The sequence below is a fragment of the Oryctolagus cuniculus genome, chromosome 10, assembly GCF_051225735.1.
Source record: "Oryctolagus cuniculus isolate XC-2025 breed Fujian yellow rabbit chromosome 10, ASM5122573v1, whole genome shotgun sequence".
Lineage (NCBI taxonomy): Eukaryota > Metazoa > Chordata > Mammalia > Lagomorpha > Leporidae > Oryctolagus > Oryctolagus cuniculus.
In genome coordinates this window covers 30,729,870-30,750,707 of record NC_142876.1, presented here as the reverse complement: position 1 = coordinate 30,750,707, position 20,838 = coordinate 30,729,870, and the positions used below count along the sequence as shown (strand labels likewise).

At 48.3% G+C, this 20,838-nt stretch overlaps 1 protein-coding gene and 1 long non-coding RNA gene across 25 annotated transcripts in view; one reads left to right on the top strand and one right to left on the bottom strand.

Annotated features, from left to right (window-relative positions):
- The window catches only part of KATNAL2 (katanin catalytic subunit A1 like 2), a 119,172-nt gene that overhangs the window by 85,501 nt on the left and 12,833 nt on the right, over nt 1-20,838 (top strand). For 16 of the 24 annotated variants that reach the window (XM_070050236.2, XM_089305169.1, XM_089305168.1 and 13 more), the window contains 2 exons: nt 793-884; nt 7,183-7,293. In XM_070050236.2, the coding sequence (XP_069906337.2) occupies nt 793-884; nt 7,183-7,293 (203 nt within the window). The remainder of the gene's footprint in view (nt 1-792; nt 885-7,182; nt 7,294-20,838) is intronic. The other 8 variants (XM_089305171.1, XM_089305173.1, XM_089305170.1 and 5 more) reach the window with 1 other exon arrangement.
- On the bottom strand, nt 9,996-18,691 carry LOC149123729 (uncharacterized). Its single transcript, XR_016214041.1, has 3 exons — nt 16,704-18,691; nt 10,979-11,114; nt 9,996-10,273 (listed from the first exon to the last, which is right to left on the bottom strand). It is a non-coding gene; the product is annotated as an uncharacterized LOC149123729 (long non-coding RNA).

Sequence of the window (20,838 nt, the reverse complement as noted above, 5' to 3'; positions counted from 1 at the left end):
CTCTGCTCAAGCCGTGAAGAGTTGTATATGATGCTCAAGAGATCAGTTTGAAGGTTAAAAAAAAAAAAAAAGGTTTCGGTTTTTATATTCTTTTCATCACCACCACATCTCCCTTCAGGGTTCTTTATTTTGCTTTTATATGTCTGTTCTTTTGCTGGTTACTTTCCTGTTCTTGCTCGGTCTATAATATTTTATTCTGGAATAGAACATCTTACTCAATCAAGAATTGCCTTCAAGTACCTGAGCTAAGTGCACAGCAGTATTGAGGTGGCACAGGGTCTCCAGGAAGCAGTTTGGGGAGCAGAAATTGGCAAATTTCTTCAGGCTTCAGTCTTGTTCCCCCTGCCTGGAGCCCCGCCTTTCTTGTAGTTCTTCCTTCTGAGAATAACCCTGCCATCGTCCCAGATGTTAAGGGGGAAATCATCAAGGGATGAAAGCTATTCCCAGGCCTTTGTGTCCACGCGGAACATGTGATTGTCAGGGTATCCCAGGGGCTAAGTTTGGGAACTGAGCTGTATCTTAAGCTCTCCCATGCCTGATTAGTAGCCTTGAACTAAGCACCTGTTCTCTCAGTGTGATTTTTATCAAGTGATAAATGGAAGTAATTGGACCATCCAACTTCGTGGTGTGGTGGCAGGGAGAAATAATGGTAAGGATTATAAAGTTATTGTAAAAAACTGATTGTAGCATAAATGCTTATTATTACACTCATTCTAAGCTTTTAATCTCTGAGGGCATCTGAGGACTTTGAGTGTATGAAATTGAACCTGCGCTTGCTTTTTCTTCACCCAGGTGCTGTTTGAACTTGCCCGCTATCACGCCCCCTCCACGATCTTCCTGGACGAGCTGGAGTCGGTGATGAGCCAGAGAGGCATGGCTCCCGGGTAATGGCCAGGGGGGGTTTGGTCGTCATTTCTCCCCACTTCTGCGTGTGTTTGATGGTCGGAAGCTCATTGACGTTTACCAGCAGAATGAGCCGATTAATAAGCCCACAGATTTTCTGCAGACACGCGGAAAGGTCTTTAAATCAGATCCTGTTAACTGAAGAGCTGATTGAAGTACTTTTTATAACCGGAGGATGTGTCATCCTCCTTCCCCCCTTCCCCACAGAGTGGTTTTCAGGTCCGAAAATCACCCAGCCCCAGGGTCCCAGGCTGCCTTACCCATTCTGCTGGCTCAAAATAGCCATCCATGACCACCTGCCCTGGAGCCAGAGGGGCTGCCCTGGGCCGTGGGGATTGCCCACTTAGGCAGGGCAAAGGTCACGCCCACGTTCCACTCCCCCAAGGCCATCCTTGCCCTGGAAGCTACCACTTCTCAGTGACATCAGGTTGTGGCTCAGCGTGCCTGATCTTAAATATGTCACCTGTGTGATCTCTAAAGATTAAGTGTGCACTGATGTCCTCAGCCGGAAGGAACACTTCTCAGACTGTGATGAGCTTCTGTTTGGGCTTGGGAAAGGCTGAAGCGCGTGTGCATGTGTGTGTGTGTGTGTGTGTGTGTTTAAGATTTGTTTATTTGAGAGACAGAGACAGAGAGAGGAGTCTTCCATCTGCTGGTTTACTCCCTAAATGGCCGTAATGGCCAGCGCTGGGCCAGGCTGAAGCCAGGAACTTCATCTCGTGTGGGTGACAGAGGACCAAACTCTTAGGCCATCTTCTGCCACTTTTCCAAAGCTATTTGCAGGGTGCTGGGTCAGAATCAGTGTTCCTTGGTCTGCTGTGACACAATGCTGGCCCTGTTGTGTTGATTTAAAAAAAAAGATTTATTTATTTATTTAAAAGGCAGAGATACAGAGTGAGAGAGAGAGAGAGCTTCCATCCACTGGTTCACTCCCTAGATGACCACAATGGTTGGACTTGTGTTGTTTTTATTGTTTTTTTTTAAATGGCTGTCTTTTCTTTTTAAGATTTATTTATTTATTTATTTGAAAGTCAGAGTTACACAGAGAGAGAAGGAGAGGCAGAGACAGAGAGAGAGGTCTTCCCTCTGCTGGTTCACTCCCCAAATGGCGGCAACAGCCGGAGCTGTACTGATCCGAAGCCAGGAGCCAGGCGCTTCTTCCTGGTCTCCCATGCGGGTTCAGGGGCCCAAGGACTTGGGCCATCTTCAACTGCTTTCCCAGGCCGTAGCAGAGAGCTGGATCAGAAGAGGAGCAGCCGGGACTCGAACTAGTGCCCATATGGGATGCCAGCACTGCAAGCAGCGGCTTAACCCGCTGCACCACTTCACCAGCCCCCAGCTTCCTATCTTGATCCAAGGTATTTTTCTTTGAAATTTGTCTCTAAAGCTGGTGCTGCTGGCTTGAAAAAAAAAACAGCTCAGAGGGCAATCTCAGCACAGCCATGTTTATTAATGACCTTTAATGGCCTCTCCTCCAGGCAGAACTAATAGCTATAAAAAGCAAAATTGTTGGAAGTGCTGTGTCACTAGAGTGTCATTAGGAAATTTTACTGCTTGGGAACCTTTTCCCAGGAGGGAAGGGCAAGCATGGAGGTGCACCTGAGTCCCAGGGCTTTCCGGCAATGCTTGCAGTGGGACACTTGCCGTGGCTTTGTTCGTGTTTTCCCAGCTGCAGGCTGGAGCCTCTGTGAGCAGATGACCCAGCTGGGACCAGCCCTGCCCACCCTCACAGCCGTGCCCTTGGCAAAGACAGCACCCCCGCCGGCCTTGCCCTACCACCTGTGCGCTGGTTGTCACATTTGCTTTGTTCATCCCCATCCCTGGGGTTCCCCACAGCCTTGGTTGGGTGAATTTGCAAAACTCTCCATCTGTTATCCTTGAGTGTGCTCCAGGTTTTGCCTTGAATTTCAGTTTTCTTGTCTGGAGCTTGAATACTCTCTGACTAGTCTTTCAGGGTTTGGGGATAAGAGCAGGTGTGCTGGACACTTCTTAGATTGTGTTTATGTTAAAAGAATCATAGCCATGGGGCTGGCGCTGTGGCATAGCAGGTAAAGCTGCCGCCTGCAGTGCTGGCATCCCATATGGGCTTTGAGTTTGAGTTTGAGCCCATCCCATATGGGCTATGGGTTTGAGTCCTGGCTGCTGCACTTCCGATCCAGCTCTCTGCTGTGGCCTGGGAGGGCAGTAGAGGGCAGTGGAGGGCAATGGAGGGCCTGGAGGAGGCTCCTGGCTCCTGGCTCCTGGCTTCCAATTGGCGCAGCTGTGGCCATTGTGGCCATCTGGGGTATGAACCAGCAGATGGAAGACCTCTCTCCCTCTCCCTCTCCCTCTCCCACTCCCTCTCCCTCTCCCTCTCTCTCTCCCTCTCTCTCTCTCTCTCTCTCTCTCTCTCTCTCTCTGCCTCTCTGTAATTTTGCCTTTCAAATAAATAAAAATTTTTGTCGCTCCCCCTCTTCGTGGAGGAACGACACAGGACCCTGCGCTGTTCTTTCGTCTGCTCGGCCCTCCCCAGGTTTGCTGCTGGTTCTTCCCGGGTTGGCTACTATCCCTTCCACCTCCGTGGAAGGGCAGTTCCCCCTGGCCGCATTCCCCACTTCCGCAGGGGAGCGGCACACCGCCGGCCGGCTTTCTCGGGGGCTGCACGGGTTCCCTTAGATGTTCCCCATAGATCTTCCTGGTGCATGCCGTTTCTCTCCTCCTTTATAGTCCTCCTCCGCCAATCCCAACTCGGCTGCCCACACGCCAAGTACGCTGCTCTCCAATCAGGAGCAAGTCCTACAGTTAATTGGTTGAACTGGAGGCAGCTGTGCGGAAGCTGTTTACTTCTCTCCCAGCGCCATATTGTGGGAGAGCAGATGCATAGAATAAGTCTTAATTCGAGTAACTTAGTCTAGTCCGGATTGCTCCCCACAGATCCCCCTTTCTTTTTATTTTTTAGCGTTGATACGCGCCTGTCTTCGGTGTCCCGCGGCACTCTGCTCTACTTGCTAGAGTTGCCACAGGCTCTTACAAGTCCTATCAGGCAAACCGAATCCGGGTCCTCTCTTCGCCATTGTGAGGAGGTTTTTAGGCGCTGATGCGTGCCTGTGTTCGGTGCCCTGCAGCGCATGCTCTGCTCTGCTAGAACTGCCTGCAGGTGTTTACAAAACCTATCAGGCAAACCGAATCCAAGCCTTCTCATTGCCTTTTTGTGGGGAGGCCTTACTGATGTTAATTCGTGCCTGTCTTCGGTGACCTGCGGCTCATACTCTGGTCGAGCTTTGCTGGCGCTTACCGCCTTAAATCAGGCAGACCGAATCCAAGCCTCCTAATTGGCATGTTGAGGGGAGGCCTTATTTTTCTCTATTTCTCTATCTCCGGGCATTCCTATTTCTCCCATTTTACTTCTGTCTGCCAACATTCCTATTTCTCTTTTACTTCTAAACTTCTGTTTCTCTTATCCCCGCAGCTTTCCGGCACCTCGCCCCGCCGGCGGGTTCCCGGCTCTGCGCCGCTTCAGCCCGCGCGCCTCTCTCATCTGCGCAGCTTCCCGGCTTTGCGCGGCTCGGCTTTGCGCGCTCCGCGGTCTCCACGCTTAACCCTTTCGCGTCTGAACCACGGCCTACGCCAGCGTTCCCTATCTATTCACGCCCCGTGCTCTCTCTGCACGCGGCGGCTTCCGCGAGTAACACAGCGTAGCTTGCGTCTCCGCCACTAGGATTCAATCTAAGTTCCCCGGGCTAGCCTGGCGAATTCAACCCAGCGTACGTCTCCGCCCCACGGTTTGGCTTCCCGTCCTTTGCTCCCCGGGCTAATCAGACGGATCCCAATCTGGCTTGCGTCTCAGCTTCTGGTTTTAACTTTTCGCCCCCTATTCCCGGGCTAACTTGAGAATCCCAAAGTGGCTTTCGTTTCCGCCTTGGCCTGCCCCCCGCGGCTTCAATTTCCCTAACATTTTTCTCTACCCGGTATGTTTCCCCAAGCTTTCCTCCAACGATATTCCTCCCTCATTTCTCCTGGCCTCTCCCCACAGTCCGCGTCCGAGTCTGTTTGTTCTAGCTTTCACTTTCGCTTTCGACCTTAGAGATTTCTCCCAGCTTCCCCCCGTAGTCCGTATCCGAGTCTATGCCTAGGCTTTCAATAGCTTCTTCCGGCACCTTTTTCGTCCGGCTTTTCCCTAGGCTGTTTGCTAGTCTCTCTCTCCGGTATTTTCCCTAGGCTGTTTGCTAGTCTCTCTCTCCGATATTTTCACAGTTCTTCCCGTTTCTTCCCTCCTAAGTTTGCTATCCGTCCTAGGTTTCCTATCCAAGCTAGGTTTCCTATCCGAGTCAGGTTTCCTATCCGAGTCACGGCACCATTATGTCGCTCCCCCTCTTCGTGGAGGAACGACACAGGACCCTGCGCTGTTCTTTCGTCTGCTCGGCCCTCCCCAGGTTTGCTGCTGGTTCTTCCCGGGTTGGCTACTATCCCTTCCACCTCCGTGGAAGGGCAGTTCCCCCTGGCCGCATTCCCCACTTCCGCAGGGGAGCGGCACACCGCCGGCCGGCTTTCTCGGGGGCTGCACGGGTTCCCTTAGATGTTCCCCATAGATCTTCCTGGTGCATGCCGTTTCTCTCCTCCTTTATAGTCCTCCTCCGCCAATCCCAACTCGGCTGCCCACACGCCAAGTACGCTGCTCTCCAATCAGGAGCAAGTCCTACAGTTAATTGGTTGAACTGGAGGCAGCTGTGCGGAAGCTGTTTACTTCTCTCCCAGCGCCATATTGTGGGAGAGCAGATGCATAGAATAAGTCTTAATTCGAGTAACTTAGTCTAGTCCGGATTGCTCCCCACAAATTTTAAAAATAAATAAAAATCTTAAAAAAAAATCATAGCCATGGACTGATGTTCAATTTCTCCATTAGGAAGAGGGAGTCAGGGAAGAAGGGGGAGCCACAAACTCAGCCTTGGCTTCACCTGGGCTCTCCCAACAAGGATGACACTGGTGAGCAGGGCTCTCCCCCACTGGCCAGCCGGAGACTGTGGCGGACGCCAGCTGGCAGCCCTCTCATTCCATGTGCTCCGACTCTCTGTCTAGACACAGTGTCACATCCCACTCTTGTACCTTTGGCATTTTTATGGAGGCCTTGCTGCACTGGCATGGTTGAAGCATGGACAGCCATGCTGAGATGTGACAGACTGCATGGGGCAGCCCAGCCAGGCCCATCTGTTTGCCCAGTGTTCCTTCTGCCCAGGTAGGGGCAGGATGCCTCTGCAGTGAGGGGGCTCTTACGACACGGGTAGGTCTGAGCGTTTCCTTATGGCTGGCTAAGGCAGGGGTCTGGGGCTGGGGGATAGAAGACCTTCTGTGATCCGCCTTAGGGTCGTAGGAGGGCCGCAGGTTGGAGGGAGACACTTTCTCCCGGAGGGTGTGGGGGAGAGGTTACTGCGAAAGCTGCCTCCATCCGCCGTGCGGAGGGCACAGTTTCCGTGCCATGATCCCGTCCTGCATCAGAAGAGCGCGAGATACATTCAGCGTAGTGGTTCGTTTCTCTTGAACAATTTACATCTATAAATTTTTTATTTTTTTTTATTTTTTTTTTATTTTTTGACAGGCAGAGTGGACAGTGAGAGAGAGAGACAGAGAGAGAAAGGTCTTCCTTTTGCCGTTGGTTCACCCTCCAATGGCCGCCGCTGCAGCCGGCGCACCGCGCTGATCCGATGGCAGGAGCCAGGATCCAGGTGCTTTTCCTGGTCTCCCATGGGGTGCAGGGCCCAAGCACCTGGGCCATCCTCCACTGCACTCCCTGGCCATAGCAGAGAGCTGGCCTGGAAGAGGGGCAACCGGGACAGAATCCGGCGCCCCGACCAGGACTAGAACCCGGTGTGCCGGCGCCGCAAGGTGGAGGATTAGCCTATTGAGCCACGGCGCCGGCCACACATCTATAAATTATTCTAAATGCAGTACTGTGTGTGAGAGTCCAGTCATGTATGCTGTGGAATGAAAGGGATTAGTGCGATCATGCCATTTTTTAAGAGGGTAAATAATGCTTCCGGCAGCCACGGGTGGGATGCTACTGCTTACCCTTCAGCTTATTTTCTAGTTCACTGCCAACCTTGGGCTTTCTTTTCAATGCCATGATTCTAGTCGTTTGCTGCGCCCAGATGGCTTATTTTCTCTAACTGTGGTGTGAGAGGCTCTGCTGGCTATCTGAGCAGAAGCCGCTGTGCAGTCCCTTGGTGGTGACCGTGCGTGCCACTGCTGTTGTGAGGGTGACGGCTCTGCCCCGTGGCAGGACGACGCCTCCTTGTCTCTCTGCAGGGGAGAACACGAGGGAAGCCTTCGGATGAAGACAGAGTTACTGGTGCAGATGGATGGGCTGGCGCGCTCGGAGGATCTTGTGTTTGTCTTAGCAGCTTCTAACCTGCCATGGTAAGAGACCAAGAGAGTACGTTTTGGATGCATTCCTGTGAGCCACTAAGAGCAGGTACAGGTTTTAGATTCAGCACCTGGGGCATGGCCTCGTTGTGTGGCCTCAGCCCCGTGGGACACACTGGGAGGCTTTACTCTTCAGGGGCCCGATTCTTGTCCTTTATACCGTGAAAGGACCTGCCCTAGTAGACAGAACAGCCCGCGGCCCCCACTGACAATACTTAAAGTAGATATTTTGAATTTAAGGCCAAATTATATGTAGTTTGTTCTCTGTATCCGCTGGTTCTGCACCTGCAGATTCAACCAACCTTGTTTCAAAAACATTGAGAAAAAGAATTGTATCTGTACTGGACATGGACAGGCTTTTTTTTTTTTTCTTATTCTTCCCCAAAAAATGTAACAGCTCCCTAAATAGTACTTATATTGTATAGGGTTTTATAAGTTATAGAGATGATTTAAAATGTGTGGGAGGGGATATTTAGGTTATCTGCAAATGTTACACCATTTTTTATATAAGGGATTTGTGCATACTCAAATTTCAGGATCCTCAGGGCTCATGAACCCAGTCTACTAAGGATGCAGAGGGACACATATGCTATGTGTGAATTAAGTAGGGCTTTGGTATAGAACTATGAAATGCTGTAACCTATCTGGAATACAAAGAATATTCCAGAAATAATATGTTTGGATTTTGTCAGTCTTAAAATTAAACTTTTTTAAGTTAGGAGGGAACAAAATTTTTAATGTTGCACAGCAAATATGGAGCTAAATAGTCTCTACTTGAAAATATAATCTACTCCCAGAGTGTTGTATTCAAACAGTCCCAGAGCAGTTCACAGACAATTCTAGAAGTGAATTGGGAAATAAGAGATATTGACCAGGGAAAAGCAATATCTACTTGGAGAAGATACCTTAAAAAGTAATTATAACCTCATGATAGTTCTAAGAATAGGCTCACACACATTATTTCTTTGAAGCTACAGGTGAGGCAGTAGCAGCTAAAGACAAAGTAAGATGTGGGGAGCAACTGGGACTAGACTAAGTTACTGGAATTAAGACTTATTCTATGCATCTGCTCTCCCACAATATGGCGCTGGGAGAGGAGGAAACAGCTTCTACACAGCTGCCTCCAGTTCAACCGATAAACAGCAGGACCTGCTCCTGATTGGAGGAGAGCAGCGTACTCGGCGTGTGGGTAGCAGAGTTGGGATTGGTGGAAGAGGATATAAAGGAGGAGAGAGACAACATGCACCAGGAACATCTATCTGAAGGAACACCTGTGCAGCCCCCGAGAGAGCTGGCCGGCGGTGTGCCGCTCCCCCTCGGAAGTGGGGAAAGTGGCAGGGGGAACCGCCCTTCCACGGAGGTGGAAGGGACAGTAGCCAACCCGGGAAGAACCAGCAGCAAACCCGGGGAGGGCCGAGCAGACAAAAGAACAGCGCAGGGTCCTGTATCGTTCCTCCATGAAGACGGGGAGCGACAGTAAGACACACTGCTCTTCTCACTCTCAGACAGGGAGCAAGGGCGAGAGCGGTCCATCTTCCCAAGCCAGCAGCAGTGTTCTAGCAGCTGGGATCGCGACATCTTTCTCCACTTCCCATTTCTTCTTCCACCCCTGAAGGCGAAAGCTCCCTTAGAGTGCGCCCTGCACAGCTGGGTCCCACACAGAAGTCCCTGAAAAGAAACCGTGACGCTCACGTGCATCTGTTGTTTCACATGGATTCCTAACCTCAACGCGGCTCCACTTAGCCTGGAATTTACCAGGCTGTGTCCCACTGTGCTCGGGTGATCAGCATTTTACATTTTTCAAATGTAGGTGTTTACATACAGTATTATAGTGGAATCCAAAGAGAGAAGCACTTAAATGTGTTAAATATTACAGGAGGCCATTGTCTTGGACTTAGGCTTCTGTGCTGGGCCCCACCAGACCAGGCTAAAAATCAAAGATAAAGTTCCTTGTCACCAGACTCAAACTGAGTTGTTATCTGACCTTCTAAAAAGTCAGGAGAGAGAGGTAACAGCCAGAGTTCTCAAATAGGCCTGTTTGATTGGCATGATAACGGAGTTCCCTCTGCTTTATTCCTTACAAAATGACAACAACAAAACCCAGTAACCTGTTGGTAGCCAATGGGTTATTTTTCCATTGTTCTGGCTGCTGGTCCCTGTCCTCCTAGAAAAGCCACCTGGATGTGACCGATCTGCCCTTTGTTCCTGCTTTCCTCAGGCCCCCTCTGTCCCTGAAACCAACCTCTTCTGCTCTGCTCATCAGAACACTCCCGCGATTCTATAGAATGAAATGTCATTTGACTCGAGAATTGAAAGTGAAGTCAATTAGATCTTTAAACTAAATGCGCTGTAGTTTTGTCTTTTGACAAATGTGATTGTCAAATCCTTTAAGGTAGGCATCTCCTTCCCTTCATCTGTTAGAAACAGGATTGATGGGAGACACTCTCCTTACAGCCCAGGGTAACAGGGAGTCAGCAGGGGTGGAGACGAGGCGGCCGAGCTTTAGGCATGAGTGTGGGAAGATGGGTGCCCTGGGGACACCTTCACACTTGCTACCAGACTAAATGGCTCTCCACTCCCAGCGAATGTAGTGCTTTCTCCCTATCTGCTCTTTCCCTTTTCAGGTTTTAGTTAGCCAGAGTCAACCGTGGTCTGAAAATATTAAACAAAAAAATTCCAAGAATAAACAGTTCATAAGTTTCAAATAACTTTTAGTATAGTATATCAATTTCATTGTTCTATTTTATGATTACTGTTTATCTCTTACTTTGCCTAATTTATAAATTAAACTTTATCATAGGTTTGTATCTGTAGGAAAAAGTAGTATTTGTAGGCTTTGGTGTTATCTTCTGTTTCAGGCATCCATGAAGCATTTGAAAGGCGTCCTCAGGTGACAGGGAAGGTTACCGTGCCTGGGGATTTGTGGAGGAAGGAATTGTGCTGGCTCATTTCCACTGCCCCTCCAAAAACTGGGCTATAGAGGAAAAATAGCAAAAACCCATTAAAAAAAAAAAAAGCAAACAAACAATGAAGTCTAGAAAGGTTTTCCCAGAAAATTGCTTCTCAACGTGTTGATCAGCACATACCCCTGTGCTTTTGAGCTTACGTTCCTTATATCATGGACGGCACAGTTTCAGTGTGCCTTGAGATCAGTGTGTTCTAACACATATTGTTGAGTATTTCTGATATTAAAAAAGCCTTTTTATTATGAAAAATTTCAAACAGTTAAGAAAGAAATAGGCACAGTGAACCGGCCATCTTCCAGTTTCAATAACTAACAGCATTTTGCCTGATTCTTTAGTCTATCCCAATCACCTTTTTGGCTGTGATATCTTAAATCATATCCAAGTATCGTGTAATTTCTAAAATGTATATTTCAGCACACATCTAAAAAAGACATTTTCTTACATTACCATGTGCCATTATCACTCCCAACTAAGTCAACAGTGATTCCTTAATATCATCTACTATGCAGTTTATATTCAGATTTCCCATAGTGTTTCAAAAATGTCTTTTTTACAGTTGATTTACTCTAAGCCGATATCCAGACAAGGCTTACACCTCTCTCTCTCTGTATCTACCTCTCTCTGTAACTCTGTCTTTCAAATAAATAAAATAAATCTTTAAACAAACAAACAAAAAACAGAGAGATCGATCTTCCATCCGCTGGTTCACTCACCAAATGGCTGCAATGGCTGGAACTGTGCCAATCCAAAGCCAGGAGCCAGGAGCTTCTTCTGGGTCTCCCACGTGGGTGCAGGGGTCCAAGGACTTGGGCCATCTTCCACTGCTTTCCCAGGTACATCAGCAGGGGGCTGGATTGGAAGTGAAGCAGCCAGGTCTGGAACTGGCACCCAGTATGGAAGCCAGCACAGCTTAACCCGCTAGGCCACAGTGGTAGCCCCAAGTTCCTTGACCTGTTGATTACCAGGGAAATTGCCCTGCAAAATGTCCAACCTTTCTGGATTTGACTCAGTGCATCCTCGCGGTAGTAGCTACCTTGTCCTTCTTACCCCCAAATTGCTCTGTAGGAGTTATATTGATTAGGTTCAGACCAATGAAACTTTCTCAGCAAATGTACTGCATAAGGGATACTGTGTGCATCCCACTGCATCATTGGCAGAGGTATACAGAATGTCAGTTGTCCCATTTTTGTGCTGCCAAGGTTGATTGGTGGGTTCAGGAGTGTCAGTCTGGTTCCTCCACTGTCTGGTTCCCGTCAATGGTCTTCGCATCCATTGATATTCTTTACCTGAGTAGTGATTTCACCGTGGGTGTGATTCTATCGTTTCTTCGGACTGACAGCTGGAATTATTCTACAATAGGAACTTTCCTTCATCCAATAGGCTTTATTGATTATCTTGACATACAGTTCATACTGGCAGAGCAGATTCTTTGTCCTTGATTTCTAGTGCTAGGCGGTATCCTGTGAGCAGTCCCCAGCCTCGTCTTCATCACCAGCATCAATATGATTTCATGGCTTGTTTGGTGCAGCCCTATTCGTTTTAAGAAACGTTTAATGCTTTGTCGAGAAAAAACTCACAATTCACCCATTTAAAGTGTGCAAGTTGATGGTTTTAAGTAGTCGGGCATTGCTTAATGTTGGGGATACGCTCTGAGAGACACATTGCTAGGAAATTTGATCGTGGTGTGCACACATCGTAGGGTGCCCTTACACATCACGGTGTGAACACGTGTGAAGTATTGGCTAACACTTAAATAGAGTAAATACTTAAGTAACAGTCATTTATTCTCATTATCAAGTGCTAGGAACTGGGCACAATTGTAGGCACTATACCTTGACACAGCTGGCAGCCCTGGCAGGCTTGTTTACGCCGGCGTCACCGGCAACGCGGGAGGAAGGCACGATGTAAGCAAGTTGTGGTGGCCGCACGTCCTGGGCGATGGCACCTTTTCAGCTGCAGTATGAGCTTACGGGACCCCGTGACACAGGCAGTGCATGGCTGACAGAGTGTCCCCACGTGCGACTGTACCATGTGTACAGGGCTTTAAGCCATGAGCACAATCAATTTTGGAACCATTTCTCTTTACCCTCAAATGAAACTCTCTACCCATTAGCAATCGCCCCTCTGCTCCATCTATCTCCAGCGCTTGGCAACCCGAATCCGTCTTCTGTCTCTCTCGATTTGTCGCTTCTTCTACCCGTGAGTGGAATGACTGGGCCATGAAACAACTCTGTGTTTCATTATTTGAGGAACTGCCAGGCTGTTTTCCAAAGTGGCTGTACCATTTTCCGTTCCCACCAGCAAAGGATGAGCGCTCCAGTTTCTCCACAGTCTTGCCAGCACCTGGTATTATATATCTTTTTGATTATGGCCTAGTTATCCAAGTGGATTGAGAAGTGGTGTCCTGTGATTTTAATTTTGCACTATTTCTATGGTAACTAAAGACATTGAGCATCTTTTCCTATAGTTGTTGGCTAATTGCATATATTCTCGGGAGAAATGTCTTTTCAAATCCTTGCCCATTTAAAAAGTTCTTCATGGTATTGAATTACAGAAGTTTAAAATATATTCTGGATATAAGCCTTCTACCAGATTTAGTATTTATAAACATTTTTTCACACTCTGTGGCCACTAGTTCCTTCTGTCAACCTAAATAACATATCGCGAAAGATTCCTCAGAAATGAATGCTTATTAGATAAACAGCACTGCACCAAGAGGACGCGTGCCTTAGTCAACTGTGCATGTTCAAAGGGGTTGAGGCAAGGGGAAAATTTTAAAGGCAAAATGAGGAAGATTATGAACGTTACTTTTATATAATAATCCTTAGCCACCAAGACCAACCGCAAGGGCGGCATCTGCGTAAGGTCACACGGCGTGTTGCTGGGCAGACTTCCTTATCTGGGCGGCTCTTGGGTGAGCTTGTGGTAGCTTTTGTGTAAGATTGTGGTCTTTTGTGAATAGGTTTTTTTTTTTAAGATTTATTTATTTATTTGAGAGGCATGATTACAGAGAGAGGTCTTCCAGTTGCTGGTTCACTCTTCAAATGGCCGCAACAACCTGAGCTGCACTGATCTGAAGCCAGGAGCTCTCTCTGGGTCTCCCTTGCAGGTGCAGGGGCCCAAGCACTCAGGCCATCCTCTGCTGCTTTCCCAGGCCATAGCAGAGAGCTGGATTGGAAGTGGAGCAGCCGGGTCTCGAACCAGCACACATATGGAATGCTGGCGCTGCAGGTGTAGGCTTAACCTACCACACCACAGCGCCAGCCCCCTGTGAATAGTTTGTGTTAGCAGGCACATATGTACGTGATTCTTTTTTTTTTTTTTAATTTTTTGACAGGCAGAGTGGACAGTGAGAGAGAGAGACAGAGAGAAATGTCTTCCTTTGCCATTGGTTCACCCTCCAATGGCCGCCACGGCCGGCGCACCACACTGATCCAATGGCAGGAGCCAGGTACTTCTCCTGGTCTCCCACGGGGTGCAGGTCCCAAGCACTTGGGCCATCCTCCACTGCACTCCCTGGCCATAGCAGAGAGCTGGCCTGGAAGAGGGGCAACCGGGACAGAATCCGGCGCCCCGACCGGGACTAGAACCCGGTGTGCCGGCGCCGCAAGGCGGAGGATTAGCCTAGTGAGCCGCGGCGCCGGCTCGATTCCTTTTGTTTGTAACCTCTTAGCTATTTTATTCTGATTTTGCTTAGGACTTGACACAAGTGACTTCATTTCAGTTTGGGCAATTTTCTCCCTCCCTCTCTGCCTCCTGCCTTCTTATTCTTTCTCTTCTCTTTTCCTATCTCCTACTCTCCCTCCATTTCTTTCTTTTTCGTTCCTCTTTCCCTCTAAACTTCTTTGCTTGTCTCACTCTCCAAGTCCAAAGCCTTTCAGAAGACCATGTACTTGTTCTTCAGTGGCAGCATTATTTTTTTCTTTTTTATTTATTTATTTAACAGATAGAGTTAGACAGTGAGAGAGAGAGACAGAGAGAAAGGTCTTCCTTCCATTGGTTCACCCCCCAAATGGCCGTTGCGGCTGGCGTGCTGCGCCGATCCAAAGCCAGGAGCCAGGTGCTTCTTCCTGGTCTCCCACGTGGGCGCAGGGACCCAAGCACTTGGGCCATCCTCCACTGCCCTCCCAGGCCACAGCAGAGAGCCGGACTGGAAGAGGAGTAACTGGGACTGGAACCCGCCGCCCATATGGGATGCCAGCGCCCCAGGCAGAGGATTAGCCAAGTGAGCCACGGTGCTGGACCCCAAGCATTATTTAATAGAAACATAAGGCAAAACACACATAAACTGTCACATTTTCTAGCACTGAATCAGGAAAAGGCAAAAAGAAACAGGGGAAAGTAATTTTAATCATTTATTTTATTTAACCTAGGAGAGCCAGATAGTCCTTTCAGTACATAATCATCATAGAAACCACCCCATATTTTACTTTTTATTTTTCATACTAGAAATGAAACCCAGTGTGGATTTTTCCTTTACAGCACATTTCAGTTCAGGTTAACCACATGTCAAGTGCCCAGTAGTCACATGTGGTCAGTGGCTACTGTACTGGACAGTACAGATCCAGAGTCCAGCTTGTTAGGGCATAAATTCACCATCCTCTCAGTAGTCATTTTACTCTTCTAATGTAATACTATAAGCCCAATGTGGCGTTCTATTTCCTGGGCCAAACTTCCTTGTTATTTGTGCAAGGTGATCCACGTTCAACTGCACATTCTGCTATAGACCTGGAAGTAGCCCCTTATTCCCAGGACCTTGGTCCCCTTTAATGGATACTTAACGATATTTAGAGATCACAGTTCCATGACCAAGGGTGCATCTTGCACATTGCTCCTTGGTCTTTTGATTGGACAGAGGCAGCAAATACATAGTTTTAAAAACGGGCAAATAATGAGTTCATGGTAGTATTTCCAATTCAAATTTAAGATTATGAGTTTTATTTAAGTCATTTGATCTTACATGTATATCCTTCAATGTGAAAATCTTAGTTCTTAACATTAACTAATACTCATTTTGCCACTGCACATATATTTTATATTTGTGTTTATAAAGAGGTTCTCAGTATTAATGCAAATACTATCGTGACAGTAATATTCTGATGAGGCAAACGGTCCAGCCTTAGTCTAACTTAGAAGAAAGGGCTATCTAAGGTTTCTCAGCCTCAGGACTGCTGACATGTTGGACCTGACAGTTCTATGTTATGGGGTCTGGGCTGTGCCTTGTAGGACGTCCAGCAGGATCCTCGGCCAGGACTCACTAGATGCAAGAGGCATCGCTTGCCAGGTGGTGACAACCAAAATCTCTCTCCAGCTGTTGACAGATGGCCTTGGGTGTAAAACTTGGCAGCCTCTACCACAACTGTGTGCACATCAGGCCTCTGGCCCAGGTAGTCTACTTTGAAGAACTTAGCCCCAAAGATACACCAGCAAGCACACAAAGTGACGCACTCTGTTACGCTGTTTTTAATAGCAAAAGAGTAGTAATAACCCAAATGCCCATCACTAGATGATTGGTGGATAACTGATCGGTCCCTGGACTCATGGAACGGATTGACAGCCATTATAGAGAGAGAAGCTGTCACGTGTTCTGCTGCTGAGCTCTCAAAGTTGTTTTTTTTTAAAGAACCTCATAGAAAAACTAAATTTGGTTTCTAACACAAATTACATAAAGTTGACAAATTACATAAATCGTTCCCTATCTTGATTTTTTTTTTCTGTTAGCAAAATGTCCTTGAGCTCTTTCCAAGTGAGTCCATGAAGCTCTACCTTCCTCCCTTTAGAGCTGCCTAGTGCTCCATGTGGAGTCTATGATCATTACCCCACCAGTCACCTAGACAGGCATTTGGGTTGTTCTTACTCTCGCTGTTACGAATAGCGCTGCAGCGAGTGACAGTGTGCGTGTGGTACCTGGGCATTTAGAAGGGCTCGTAGGAGCAGGTTCCCAGAGCAGAGCTGGTGCGTCAGAGGGTCCATGTGCATGACCTTGTGGTGGAGGCTGCCGAATTTCCCTCCATAAAGGACCTACCGTTTCGTATTGCCATTGGTGTCCGCCGTCCCTGACTTAGCATTACAGTACGAACACTCAGTAATCCTTGAGAACTGGACTTTGTAATGGCTGGCCACAACTGTCACACGTGAATAGGCCATAATTAATCACTCCCTTTCTGCTGGGCGTATACAATGCTCCCAAACTTCCTCTATTTTAAATAAAACAGAAATGAACTTCATTGCACAAAAATCTTTGACTACAATTCCAGTTATTTCCTAAGGACACATTCCTGGATGTCAGATTACCGTCTCAAAGGGTTGAATGGCTTTTCAAGTGCCCCTGGTGCACACTGCCAAGCCCTGTGAGGAGAGCCCTGTGTTTTTATCAAGAGTATTTGGACAGACCTTTTCCTTGGCTTCTGAGTCTTTAGAAGCGGGGAGTAGACTTACCTGATTCAAGTAGTCTGTCCTGCTGGCGGAAGGGACGAAACCATGCCAACCTATGTGAAGACCGGAAGCAAAGAAACTGTGGTTAGTGTAGGCTCGCTGATAGCATCAGAGCTGATAGCTGGGGAGGATCCTTGACTGTTTCTGAACCCAGCAGTTTCCCGAGGGCCCTGCATTCTGCCGCAAGGGGGCAGTCACTCTCCCCATGCAGCAGTGGGGTGGCATGTAGCTGCCATGCAGTCAGCACTCTCCTCCCAAGAGCACCTGCCCTGGTGCATCTCCCAGAGGGCAAGCGGGAAGCAAGAAATCAGAGCCAAATTTGCCACGCGCCGGGGCACACGCTAACTCACCTGTCGTTCTATCCCCCATATAAACCGACTTCTTCCCATATGATCTCCCTCCCCTCTGGGTGATATTCCTGTAGAAATGTGTGCCCGAGATGGCGGAGATCGGCAGGCATCACCTGCGGTTTGCCACAGTGACTGCAAGCATTTCCGAGCTCCAGAGAGGAGCTGTGCTCTCTCAGGTCCTTTCTTTGAGCCTTTGGCCTTGACTGGATCGGCATTTCCCCAAAAGCGACCCGCCACGGGTCAGTAAGCCTTGTGCCAAAACGGTACCTCCTGGTCTCATAGGTTCAAGAGAGACTAAGTTAAAGACAGTTCAGCTGGTTTGCCCCCCTGCAGGGCTTCTCACTATCTTAAGACACTATTGTTCATCGCGACTCTTAAAACATCAAAAAGATGAAGCATGGCTTTCCGCACTCACCAGATCCCAGAGTCATTGACTCAAGGAGAATCTCACAAAACCAATGTTTGATCTGAAAACCCTGCGGGAGACATCGGCTTACATTAACTCACTCCAGTCTGATAAATGCATCTTTCGCTGCAATTACATTCAGTCATATTTGCAGGCTTTTTATCTTTCTAAGTATTTTTGTGCCTACTGGTGGTCAAATTGTTTTGCTTGAAATTGATGCTTTCTGCACAGAGCCTCACCACCCCATACAACTATGTCAAGCCATGACCTCCATATGCGGTTTACACCAGCAAGGAAATGTGTTCCGCAGGATCGGGTAGGTCCTGTGGGGCAGGTGCATGCTGGCGACAGGAGGCTGCTAAGTCGTCACCTTGTCCTGGGGTCATTCACACCTCACTCAGTCTGTTTGATTCCATCAGACATAAATGGCTTCCAACCTGGCCCACTTTGGCATTGCTTTTTCTTCTTAACAAGGTACAGGTTGATACACGAATCATAAACTTGGAACAAAAATTTTTTAAATTACAAAGTTATTATATCTTTTATAGAAAAATGTGAGAGCTAGAAAAATATGCATAATTCCAGTTCTGTGACACAAGTATTCTCCTTGGATCTACCCTTCCGAGGAAGATGGTTTGATTATTTGTTATTTGCTGCCTGTGAATTCTTCCCCGGTGATATTTTTCTGCAAGAGGGAAAATATTTTACTGTCTGGCTCTTTGGCGAAGTCATACGTGTTCACTCTGAAAATCGTATTTCTTAGGCTTTACTGTTGTTGGAAAGTGAATAGAACCCTGTAAGTGCACTCTGAAAAATCATGGAAATCTCTTTTGCGTGTGGGGTGTGACACAGCGAAAAAAAGGTGTCCTGTGGCTATGTTCTCTGGCCTGTTTTTAATTCTTGGCTTACTATATGGTGGACGACTTTGAAAATCTACCCGCAGTTGCGCGCTGAATCCCATTGTGTGAGTGTGCCGTACCTTAGTTAACTTTCCTTTTTCCAGAGGGTTGTTGCTGTGGTGCCAGCTGTGGAACCCACCTCTTCCCACTGCCAGGATTTGGCTCCTAGCGTGGCCCCCTGGATACTCTGGGCAGCGAGGTGGTTCATCCTTTGGTGTTTGGCTGCAGTAGCTGGTGTTACCAAAGATCCTTTTCACTCCGATAGATTCCCTTTACCCGTCCACTGGGTGGAGTCGGCACTGTTAGCAGCTGCAAGTTGCAGGCTTCTCCAGCACCCTGTGGAGCTGGACAGGAGGCACAAAAAAAGCCTGAGGGCTCCCGGCCGTGTCACTCCTCCAGGCCTGAGGTCGCCGGCCAGTCTGCCCTTCAGTGTCGCCCTAGGTTTACCTGTTGTACTATATCCAGGGGACTTTAGTTGTGAGAGTATGAACTAGAGAGGAACGGGCTACTGTGTCTTTGCCAGAAGTGAAACTGTCTTGTTCATATATATATATGTATATATATATATGTATGTGTGTGTATATATATATATATTTGAAAGGCAGAGAGAGAGAGGTTTTCTGTCTGCTGGTTCACTCCCCAAATGGCTGCAGCAGACAGAGCTAAGCCGATCTGAAGCCAGGAGCCAGGAGCTTCTTCCAGGTCTCCTACACAGGAGAAGGACTTGGGCCACCTTCTGCTTCTTTCCCAGGCCTTAGCAGAGAGCTGGATGGGAAGTGGAGCAGCCAGGACTCAAACCAGTGCCCATATAGGATGCTGGCGCTTCAGGCGGCAGCTTTACCTGTATGCCACAGCGCCAGCCTCTTGTTTGTATTTTTTGATTCCCTCTTTTCTTTCTTTCTTTTTAAAAAAGGTTTATTTATTTGAAAGAATTACATAGAGAGAGGAAGACACAGAGAGAGGGCTCTTCCATCCGCTGGTTCACTCCCCAAATGACCACAACACCCAGGGCTGGACCAGGCTGAAGCCATGAGCTTCGTCTGGGTCTCCCACATGAGTACAGGGGCCCAAGCACTTGGGCTATCCTCTGCTGCTTTTCCTAGGCCGATAGCAGGGAGCTGGATTGGAGGTGGAGCAGCTGGGACTTGAACCAGCACCTGCTATGCCACAACACCAACCTCTCTTTTATTTCCTCATGCTTTTAAAACATAATCTGTTTTGCGCCGTGTCAGTGGAGTCTATTTCTGTCGGCTGTGGTCTGGAATTTTAGGGGGTGAACTTACGGTCGTGAAGCGCACTGTGTGTGGGGGAGTCTCGCGTGAGTTCCTCCGGAGAACACAGAAGCTTCACTGTGTCAGGATCTGGACCACATCAGGCTAAATTTTCAGCTTCGGATTTCTTGTCCCATGCCAATGAGAGTCAGCCCAGGGTTCAGAGTTATCAAAAACAACCGCCCCCAAGCCAAGCGGGAGACAGATTTTTCTGGACGGCTTCCATTGCCACCAGACAGATTTGCTAACCGACTCTTACGCGGCGGGCAGGTGACCCTCAACAATGCAGGGCTTTCTGCTTTGCCTGATGGGCCTTGACTCCACCTCTCATCTCGAATGGACCCAAGGCCTTCGGCACGATCCCACCCATAGCCTTTGTATTTTGTAAGATTTATTTATTTTTATTTGAAAGTCAGAGTTACACAGAGAGAGGAGAGGCAGAGAGAGAGAGAGAGGTAGGTGTCTTCCATCCACTGGTTCACTCCCCAATTGGCCGCAACGTCTGGAGCTGCACCGATCCGAAGCCAGGAGCCAGGAGCTTCTTCTGGGTCTCCTACATGGTGCAGGGGCCCAAGGACCTGGGCCATCTTCTACTGCTTTCCCAGGTCACAGCAGAGAGCTGGATTGGAAGAGGAGCAGCTGGGACTAGAACCAGTGCCCACATGGGATGCCAGTGCTTCAGACCAGGGCGTTAACCCACTGCACCACTGCGCTGGCCCCAAGCCTTTAAAACCTGACCCTTTTTTTAACCAAGAGGCAGACACCCCCACATCAGCCGTAGTTTCAACTTCAACTGCTTGGTCCTGACACTCACTTTCTTTTTCATCTTTGGCTCTGTCTCCTTGCAGACTTGTTTGGACATTGCTGTCATAGATTGAGCTTTCTTTTCTTTTTAAATAAAATATTTATTTGAAAGAGTGACAGAGAGGGAGAGATGTGGGCAGCAAGAGAGATCTTCTGGCCTCTAGTTCACTCCCCAGACGGCTGCAACGGCCAGGTCTGGGCCAGGCTAAAGCCAGGAGGCAGGAGGTCCATCTGAGTCTCCCAGTGGGCGCAGGGGCCCAAGCACTGATCCATCTTTCCCTGCCTTCCCAGGCGCGTTAGCAGGGAGCTGGATCTGAGGCAGAGCAACTGGGACTCAAATGGCTTAACCTGCTGCACCACAACATGGGCCCCTCCATCAAGCTTTTAAAGAGGTTTTCCAAGCAGCAG